Here is a 10,000-nt window from a genome sequence, read left to right as displayed (position 1 = left end):
TTTTATTCCTCCATTCTTTTTCTGAATCCCTCCTTTTTCTTTTCTCTTCTTTGTTTTTTTTTCTTTCCTTTCTTTTTCTAATCCCCTCTTTCTCTTCTTGTTATTCTTAAACGATCCCATACTTTGGACTAAACGGAGTTTTTTTGTATTTGAGTGACTCGAGGGATTGTTTCAGCTCCGATGCGAATACAAATGAATGATCCTGGATATCATGAGTTTTTGTTGTCGAATCGACAGACGGTGAAAACGTGTCGTCCGATGAGCAACAACGCCGGCAAACTCTTCCATTACAGAATCACTGTGTCTCCGCCCACAAACTTTCTGGTGAGTCGTCGCTCTCCTCCATTCCTCCATCCAACTCGTTTTTGTGCTTCTGCACTGCTGTGTGCTGATCAGGAACATGGGACTTTTCTCTTCACGATCATTTCGTTGTTGTGTCCTACACCACAAAGTAGAACCGAGGCTTTTCTTCTGTTACCCACAATGCCTTTCAGCTCAATGCCAAACAACGCAGCAGCACTTTAGCCTTTTATTTACCATTATCTCTCCCCCTCTCTCTCTCTCTCTCTCTCTTTTAGACTGACCGGCCGACGGTGATCGAGTACGATGATCACGAGTACCTGTTTGAGGGATTTTCGCTCTTCTCACACACTCCTCTGACTAACGTAAGAACAGAACGTGTGATTTTATATATAAATATATATAAGATCACAATGGTGATCAGTGATTGGTTGCTGGGGAACAGTGGTGATTAGTGATTGGTTGCTGGGGAACAGTGGTGATCAGTGATTGGTTGCTGGGGGAACAGTGGTGATCAGTGATTGGTTGCTGGGGGGGAACAGTGGTGATCAGTGATTGGTTGCTGGGGGGGAACAGTGGTGATCAGTGATTGGTTGCTGGGGGGAACAGTGGTGATTAGTGATTGGTTGCTGGGGGGGAACAGTGGTGATTAGTGATTGGTTGCTGGGGGGGAACAGTGGTGATCAGTGATTGGTTGCTGGGGGGAACAGTGGTGATCAGCGATTGGTTGCTGGGGGAACAGTGGTGATTAGCGATTGGTTGCTGGGGGAACAGTGGTGATCAGCGATTGGTTGCTGGGGGAACAGTGGTGATCAGCGATTGGTTGCTGGGGGAACAGTGGTGATCAGCGATTGGTTGCTGGGGGAACAGTGGTGATCAGCGATTGGTTGCTGGGGGAACAGTGGTGATCAGCGATTGGTTGCTGGGGGAACAGTGGTAATCAGCGATTGGTTGTTGTGGGGAACAGTGGTGATCAGCGATTGGTTGTTGTGGGGAACAGTGGTGATCAGCGATTGGTTGTTGTGGGGAACAGTGGTGATCAGCGATTGGTTGTTGTGGGGAACAGTGGTGATCAGCGATTGGTTGTTGTGGGGAACAGTGGTGATCAGCGAATGGTTGTTGTGGGGAACAGTGGTGATCAGCGATTGGATGTTGTGGAGAACAGTGGTGATCAGCGATTGGATGTTGTGGGGAACAGTGGTGATTAGCGATTGGATGTTGTGGGGAACAGTGGTGATCAGCGATTGGATGTTGTGGGGAACAGTGGTGATCAGCGATTGGTTGTTGTGGGGAACAGTGGTGATCAGCGATTGGTTGTTGTGGGGAACAGTGGTGATCAGCGATTGGTTGTTGTGGGGAACAGTGGTGATCAGCGATTGGTTGTTGTGGGGAACAGTGGTGATCAGCGAATGGTTGTTGTGGGGAACAGTGGTGATCAGCGATTGGATGTTGTGGAGAACAGTGGTGATCAGCGATTGGATGTTGTGGGGAACAGTGGTGATTAGCGATTGGATGTTGTGGGGAACAGTGGTGATCAGCGATTGGATGTTGTGGGGAACAGTTGTTGGATTAATTCGGTCTGCTTTTCTCTCGTGGTCTCAGATCCCGCTGTGCAGAGTGATTCGCTTTAACATCGATTACACCATCCACTTCATAGAAGAGATGGCTCCTGAGGTCAGTCTGCACCATCACCATCATCATCATCATCATCAACTCTCCTCTGTTTCTTCTGTTAATTTATTATTATGATAATGTCCTTCTCATTTGTGTGTGTGTGTGTGTGTGTGTGTGTGTGTGTGTGTGTGTGTGTGTGTGTGTGTGTAGAACTACTGTGTTAAAGGGCTGGAGCTTTTCTCTTCATACCTCTTCCACGACATCCTGGAGCTGTACGACTGGAACCTCACAGGTGTTTCAGCTTCTCCTCTGATACTGGAGACTCCTTCCACAAATGTTACACACAACAACAATTGATATGCGATTGAAGGATTGAACAGTGAACTAGCGGTTACCATAGAAACGATAACGCAATTCACCTACACTGCTGTCAGAGCTGCTGTTCTTTAGAGCTAATCAACAGCTGGCGGCCAATCAGAGTCGAGCGCAGTGGGAGGAACAGTCGCAAGTGTTTCAGGTTGTAACTGTGAACGTTGTGATGTTTCTCACAGGTCCAGATGAAACCGAGTCTTCTGCCTGCCCCAGGTTTCACTTCATGCCTCGCTTTGTGCGATTCTTACCAGGTTAGCTTTCTTTTTTTCCTTCTTTCCCTCGTTCCGTCCTTCTCCTCCCTCCCTCCCTTCATATGTCTGCTTTTTTCCTGCTTGCTTCCTGCCTTCCCTCTGCTTCCCTCCCTGTTTGCCTGGACTTTATTTCTTCCAGTCTCCTGTCTGGTTCTCCTTCTCTTCCATACATTTTCCTCTTTTTCTGCTAAATCCTCTCTTCTTTCGGAAATCTCCTCTGTAGGCGAATCGCTCTTCCCTTCTGAGCTTCCTCTCTCTCTTTTGCCTGAAGGTTTCTTTGCTCTTTTTTTTGGTCATTCCTCCCTTCTAATGTTGTTCTTCTGTCAATTCTCCATTCCTTCTTTTTTTTCTTCATTTTTTTTTTTTAAACTTACCTACAGATTTTTGAGAAAAACAAGTCATGTGTGTATTCCTTAACTTTCCCCTGACTGGGGTGTGTGTGTGTTTCAGATGGAGGTAAAGAGGTGTTGTCTATGCACCAGGTCCTGCTGTATCTCTTGAGCAGTAATAAGGCGCTTGTTCCGGAGGAGGAAATCGCCAACATGCTACAGTGGGAGGAGCTCGAGTGGCAGAAATACGCTGAGGAGTGTAAAGGCATGATCGTCACTCATCCCGGCATGGTGCGAAACGCCCACACACACACACAGTACATGTCGTAGTTGTTAGAAGCTAATGAGTGTGTGTGTGTTACAGAAACCCAGCTCGGTGAGAATAGACCAGTTGGACCGGGAGCAGTTTAACCCCAACGTCATCACCTTCCCAATCATCGTCCATTTTGGAATCCGCCCTGCTCAGCTCAGCTACGCCGGAGACCCTCAGTGAGTGTGTGTGTGTGACAGAGAGAGAGAGAGAGAAAAATCTTTGATCTAATAAACAAGTATTTAAGCAGGGAAAAACCAAGGACACACACACTTACTTTGTTTAGGAGAGGTTAAACACCAGCAGGTGGCGATGTGTGATAGGAAATGAGACCTAACAATAATCTCCTGTGAGTGCAAGAGATAGATACACTGTGTGTGTGTGTGTGTGTGTGTGTGTGTGTGTGTGTGTGTGTGTGTGTGTGTGTGTGAGAGAAAGAGAGAGACTGTTAGTGTGTGTGTGTGTGTGTTGGTGTGTGCTACATTTTGTGTGTTAGCGTGTGTTACAGTGCACGTAAGTGTGTTAGCGTGTGTTACAGTGCACGTAAGTGTGTTAGCGTGTGTTACAGTGCACGTAAGTGTGTTAGCGTGTGTTACAGTGCACGTAAGTGTGTTAGCGTGTGTTACAGTGCACGTAAGTGTGTTAGCGTGTGTTACAGTGCACGTAAGTGTGTTAGCGTGTGTTACAGTGCACGTAAGTGTGTTAGCGTGTGTTACAGTGCACGTAAGTGTGTTAGCGTGTGTTACAGTGCACGTAAGTGTGTTAGCGTGTGTTACCGTGCACGTAAGTGTGTTAGCGTGTGTTACCGTGCACGTAAGTGTGTTAGCGTGTGTTACCGTGCACGTAAGTGTGTTAGCGTGTGTTACCGTGCACGTAAGTGTGTTAGCGTGTGTTCAAATCAAAATCTTATTTGTCACATTCATACAGACATGTACTGAAATGCTTTTTACAACTATTCAACATGAATATATGAATGTGTGTTACATTGTGTGACAGTGTGTGTTACAGTTTGTGTGTGTGTTTGTGAGCAGTTAAAGATTGAAGAAGAAATCCGGTGTGTGTCAGCCTTAAAGTGGTGTGTGTGTGTGTGTGTGTGTGTGTGTGTGTGTGTGTGTGTGTGTGTGTGTGTGTGTGTGTGTGTGTGTGTGTGTGTGCTCTGATCTATGAATAGACAGCAGGTTTTGGTCTGTAGAGAGAATGTAACCCCGGTGGTTCTCGGCCGAGTCGATACTGAGTGGGATGGTGGTGTTTTGTTGTTGTTTTTCAGTCTTTGTCACTCGTTCGTTTGGGACGTGTCCAATTATTTTTTTTTGTCCCTTCTGGAACTGAGCAATTTTAGTGCAATGTGCTGAAAAATGACACACACACTCACACACACACTGTCAAGCTAAAAACTGTCATAAAGCTCACTAAAGCCTGGATTATATCATGAATATGGAATCAAATTCGGTTGCTTTAATTTCTAATTTTTTCAAGATTAGTATCTCATTTTTTCTTTGCTTTAAATCTCGTTATATTTTCTTCACCATGTTTTCTTTTCTTTCTGTTACGTCAAAGTGTCATCATTTTACTCTCATTACTCCGTGATCTTATTCTGGAGTCAGTTCAAGATGGCAATATTCCAGGCTTTTATTCAAGATATAACTTTTTTTCCCCTGAGTATTTTGATTTAATGAGTTCTCATTATTTCAAGATGTCATTATTTCGGTCTCTTTTTTTTTTTTTTTTTCGTCGTTGTTTTGGGTTAATTCAAGAGAGAACACAATCAGTGAGTAAATGTCAGTGAATGTGAATGTAAGTAATGGTGTAACGTGTGTGTGTGTGTGTGTGTGTGTGTGTGTGTGTGTGTGTGTGTGTGTGTGTGTGTGTGTGTGTGTGTGTGTGTGTGTAAATCTTCAGTAAAGTGCTGTAAAGGCTCCTGTGCTGAACTCAGCTGTGTATTCAAGTGTAAACCAGTTGACTCCAAGTGATACTGAACTGTCAGGGCCGGTTTAATTAACACTTAATGGCGTGATATTAATAAACTGTGCGTGTGTGTGTGTGTGTGTGTGTGTGTGTGTGTGTGTGTGTGTTCAATTACGCGTAGATGATAAATGTGTGGATGGACAGCAGGAGTTTTATTATATTGTACTGAGTGACAGAAAAGATGTTGCTGAAAGTGAACCAGTAACTTAATTCATGTGTTCTGATTGGCTGAGAGAAGTACACTGTGTTCTGATTGGCTGAGAGGAGTACACTGTGTTCTGATTAGCTGAGAGGAGTACAGTGTGTTCTGATTGGCTGAGAGGAGTACAGTGTGTTCTGATTGGCTGAGAGGAGTACACTGTGTTCTGATTGGCTGAGAGGAGTACACTGTGTTCTGATTGGCTGAGTGGAGTACACTGTGTTTTGATTGGCTGAGAGGAGTACACTGTGTTCTTATTAACTGAGCACTCTAATGTGTTCTGATTGGCTGAGAGGAGTACAATGTGTTCTGATTGGCTGAGAGAAGTATAATGTGTTCTGAATGGCTGAGAGCAGTACACTGTGTTCTGATTGGCTTCTGATTGGTTACGCTGATGGTGTATTTCAGAGCTCAGTGTTTGGCCCGTGTTTACTTCATTCGTTCATTTATTTTCTCCCGCTTATCCGTAATTCGGGTCGCAGGGGCAGCAGTCTAAGCGGGCCCCCGCCTTCGACTGCTGCCCAATCCTCACAGCACCGTCCCTTACGGTCCCTCCTGCAGGTGGTGAGCCCACGGGAAGGCGGCCCCACGTCACTCCGACGTCACGGACCTTGGTATTTCCCTCGTAAGGGACCCCCCGAGCATAGAGGGTTAAGGGCCTTGCTCAAGGGCCCAAGAGTGGCAGCTTAGCGATACCGGGGCTTGAACCCCAGACCTTCCGTTCGGCAACCCAGCGCCTTAACCGCTGGAGCCTCCAACCCCCCCCGTGTTTACTTCTTCCCAGTATTTCTAGGTTTTTAATGATGTACATTTTATACAGTGTAAATTGAGCCGATAATAAACCGTGTTATGAAGGTTTAGCAAACAGCCAAATACCACGTCTGTGTGTGAAACATCTGAATGTGTTGATAACGACTCACGCTGTGAACACAATGCCTGCAGATACCAGAAGCTGTGGAAAAGCTACGTGAAGCTGCGCCACCTGCTGGCTAACAGCCCCAAAGTCAAGCAGATCGACAAGCAGAAGCTCACACAGAGAGAGGTAGGTGACTGTGTGTGTGTGTGTGTGTGTGTGTGTGTGTGTGTGTGCGTGTGTCTCATCGGATGTGCCAAAAAGACCTGAACGCTTGCAACTGGGACGCAGCCCCTTAAAGTTTTATGGTATGCAGCTAGTCATTAGCGCTAAGCTAGTAGATTGTTCACTTCTATTCATTTCAGACATTTCAGGCTTTGAGGCTATAGAGTCGATTCCTGGCATCACAAATGTAGCAGATTTTTGACAGAACGCTGCTGCCTCTGCCGGGAGGTTACGATTCGGCCACAGGACAGATAAAGGAGCGCGCACACACACACACACAGATAAAGGAAAAAGTCCCAGCGTGTAATGCGGGAGTGTGTTGGTGGCGGTGCTGCAGGGGATCGGGGTGTCAGCAACGCAAATCTGGATAAAATTACTCGCTGTTCCTGTAAGCGCTCCTGTCGATCTCCTTACTAACCATACTACAAATCCAAATTACTGCTTCTCAAACAGAACTTTTCATTACCTGACCATCACTTCTTCTCATTACCTGACCATCACCATTCCTCATTACCTGACTATCCATAACTTCTTCTCAATACCTGACCATCACCATTCTTCAGTACCTGACCATCCATCACTTCTTCTTAATACCTGACCATCACCATTCCTCATTACCTGACTATCCATAACTTCTTCTTAATACCTGACCATCACCATTCCTCATTACCTGACCATCACTTCTTCTCATTATCTGACCATCCATCACTTCTTCTCAATACCTGACCATCACCATTTCTTATTACCTGACCATCACTTCTTCTCATTACCTGACCATCCATCTCTTCTTCTCATTACCTGACCATCTCTTCTTCTCATTACCTGACCATCAGTCTCTTCTTCTCCTCACCTGACCATCACCATTCCTCATTACCTGACCATCCATCACTTCTTTTCAATACCTGACCATCACCATTCCTCAATACCTGACCATCCATCACTTCTTCTCATTACCTGACCATCACTTCTTCTCATCAGCTCTACTTTTGTGTTGTTTGTGTATTTTGTTTTGTGTGTGTGTGTTTGTTTGTGTGTATGTACGCACACACTCTGACTAGCGATGATGCGATGATGCTAGTCCAGCTCCCTTAATAGAGCTAATACAGCGTGGCTGCACGTCCGCTCTGATTGGAACGATCGCGCGTCCTGCCGAGGAGCAACACGGAGAATTAGCCAGGGTGTTTTTTTACTCCCCCATTTCATCTCGTCCTCTATTTTTATTTTATTTTGCGAAACGAAGCCAAAAGGTTTAAAGGCTCCTCTGGATTTGGCGAAACCTTTTCATCAAACATCTGCACACATCGCTAACCGTGTATATCAGGGACGGAAGATTCACTGATTCGTCATAAGAGTTAGCGATGTGAGTTAGCGCAACGCACCATTCTTTTAGAACCAGATTGTGAGATTCTGGAAGGTGAGAAGATGCCTGAGGAATGGAGAAGAAGTGTGCTGGTACTGATCTTTAAGAATAAGGGAGATGTGCAGACCTGCAGTAACTACAGGGGAATAAAGTTGATCAGTCACACCATAAAGTTATGGGAAAGAGTAGTGGAAGCCAGGCTGAGAGAAGAGGTGACCATTTGTGAGCAGCAGTATGGTTTCATGCCGAGGAAGAGCACCACAAATGCATTATTTGCTTTGAGAATGTTGATGGAGAAGTATAGAGAAGGTCAGAAGGAGTTGTGTGTTTGTGGATTTAGAGAAAGCGTACAACAGGGTGGAGAGAGGAGGTGTGGTATTGTATGAGGAAGTATGTGAGGGTGGTGCAGGACATGTATGAGGACAGTGTGACAGCAGTGAAGTGTGCAGTAGAAACGACAGACTGGTTCAAGGTGGAGGTTGGACCGTATCAAGGATCGTCTCTGAGCCCATTCCTGTTTGCAGTGGTGATGAACAGGTTAAAGGACGAGGTCAGACAGGAGTCTCCATGGAAAGACATGCAGGTAGTTGGGTTGGAAGAGGCAGATGTAGAGGACAGGGGGGTATGGAGACGGATGATCCGCTGTGGCGCCCCCTAATGGGAGCAGCCGAAAGAAGTCGTCGTCCCAATACTATCTCATGATGAACTATGAACTACCTGCATGTTTGTTGCTCTACTCACACCTGAATTTCCAGCCAATCACAATTCAGTATTGATTTACACAAGGTTTCTACCTAAAGTGAGTTTTGTGCGTGTGTGTGTGTGTGTGTGTGTGTGTGTGTGTGTGTGTGTGTGTGTGTGTGTGTGTGTGTGTGTGCGCGCGCAGGAAGCTCTGCAGAAGATCAGGCAGAAGAACACGATGAGGAGGGAAGTGACCGTGGAACTCAGCAGCCAAGGATTCTGGAAAACCGGGATACGATCCGACGTGTGTCAGGTACACACACTCATGCAGAGCTACACACACACACACACACAAACACACACACACACACCTCAAGAACCTGAAACAAGTGGAAAAAAAGAAATGAAAGAGAAATCCAGTGCTTATTTTTTTCTGGAAATTGATGTGGGTCAAAATGAAAAGTGCGTGCGTGCGTGCGTGTGTGTGTGTGTGTGTGTGTGTGTGTGTGTGTGTGTGTGTGTTTTCATCCTTTGATCTATCGCACAATCAGAAGACCTCTTAATAAATAATGAAGACCTGATTGATTTCTCTCTTCTATCTTGTTTTCGTTTGTCTGTCTGCTGAGTAAAAAGTGTGTGTGTGTGTGTGTGTGTGTGTGTGTGTGTGTGTGTGTGTGTGTGTGTGTGTGTGTGTGTGTGTGTGTGTGTGTGTGTGTGTGTGTGTTACAGCACGCGATGATGCTCCCGGTTCTGACCCACCACATACGCTACCACCGGTGTCTGATGCACCTGGATAAACTGATCGGTTACACGTTTAAGGAGCGATGCCTCCTGCAGGTCAACACACACTTTAACTTTTTTTATACGAACCATTAAAAGCGTAAGATTTATTACTTTTCTCTGTTCTCTCCATCCATTCCTGCTTTTCTCTTTGTTCAAACGTCTTTTTGTTCTGACTGACCAACTGTTCTTTGTTGTTTGTTTGTGTATTCTTTTATTTATCTGTTTTTGTTTGTATGTGTGTGTGTGTGTGTGTGTGTGTGTGTGTGTGTGTGTGTGTGTGTGTGTGTGTGTGTGTGCTAACAAATAATATTCCACACTTTCTTTTATATTTCTTTCTTTCTTTCCTACTTTATTTTTTTGTTTTCTTTCTTGTTTTTTTTCTTTCTGTTTTTTTTCAATATTGTTTCCTTTATTTTTCATTGTTTTCTTTCATTTTTATCTCTTTCTTTGTGTCTCTCTGTGTGTCTTCTTTTTTTCTGTGTCTTTCTTTGTTCCTTTTTTTCTTTGTTTTCCTCAATATCTTTTTATAAATTTTTCCTTTTTTCTCTCTTTTTCTGTCTTTCTGTCTTTCTTTCTTTCTTTTTTCTTTTTCTTTTCTTCTTTCCTCCTTTATTTCTTTTCTTCTTTTTCTTTTTTTCTGTGTCTTTTTTTCTTTCTTTATTTTTTCTTTCTTTCTGTTTTTCTTCAATATCTTCATTTATTTTTCCTTTTTTTCTCCTCCTCCTCCTCCTCAGCTGGCCATGACGCACCCGAGTCAT

General features: G+C 44.7%; 1 protein-coding gene across 1 annotated transcript in view; it reads left to right on the top strand.

Moving 5' to 3' along the window:
* drosha (drosha ribonuclease III) overlaps positions 1–10,000 on the top strand; it is a 64,386-nt gene that overhangs the window by 22,072 nt on the left and 32,314 nt on the right. The window contains exons 7-17 of the mRNA XM_083557227.1: positions 238–324; positions 579–665; positions 1,903–1,974; positions 2,125–2,206; positions 2,466–2,537; positions 2,988–3,157; positions 3,231–3,355; positions 6,283–6,382; positions 8,665–8,772; positions 9,189–9,296; positions 9,977–10,000. The exon at positions 9,977–10,000 is cut by the window's right edge and continues 115 nt beyond it. Coding sequence (XP_083413353.1) covers positions 238–324; positions 579–665; positions 1,903–1,974; positions 2,125–2,206; positions 2,466–2,537; positions 2,988–3,157; positions 3,231–3,355; positions 6,283–6,382; positions 8,665–8,772; positions 9,189–9,296; positions 9,977–10,000 — 1,035 coding nt within the window. The remainder of the gene's footprint in view (positions 1–237; positions 325–578; positions 666–1,902; positions 1,975–2,124; positions 2,207–2,465; positions 2,538–2,987; positions 3,158–3,230; positions 3,356–6,282; positions 6,383–8,664; positions 8,773–9,188; positions 9,297–9,976) is intronic.

Source organism: Silurus aristotelis (genome assembly GCF_946808225.1).
Source record: "Silurus aristotelis genome assembly, chromosome: 12".
Taxonomy (NCBI): Eukaryota; Metazoa; Chordata; class Actinopteri; order Siluriformes; family Siluridae; genus Silurus; species Silurus aristotelis.
The sequence above is the reverse complement of the archived record's forward strand: the minus strand, read 5'-3'. Positions and strand labels throughout refer to the sequence as shown.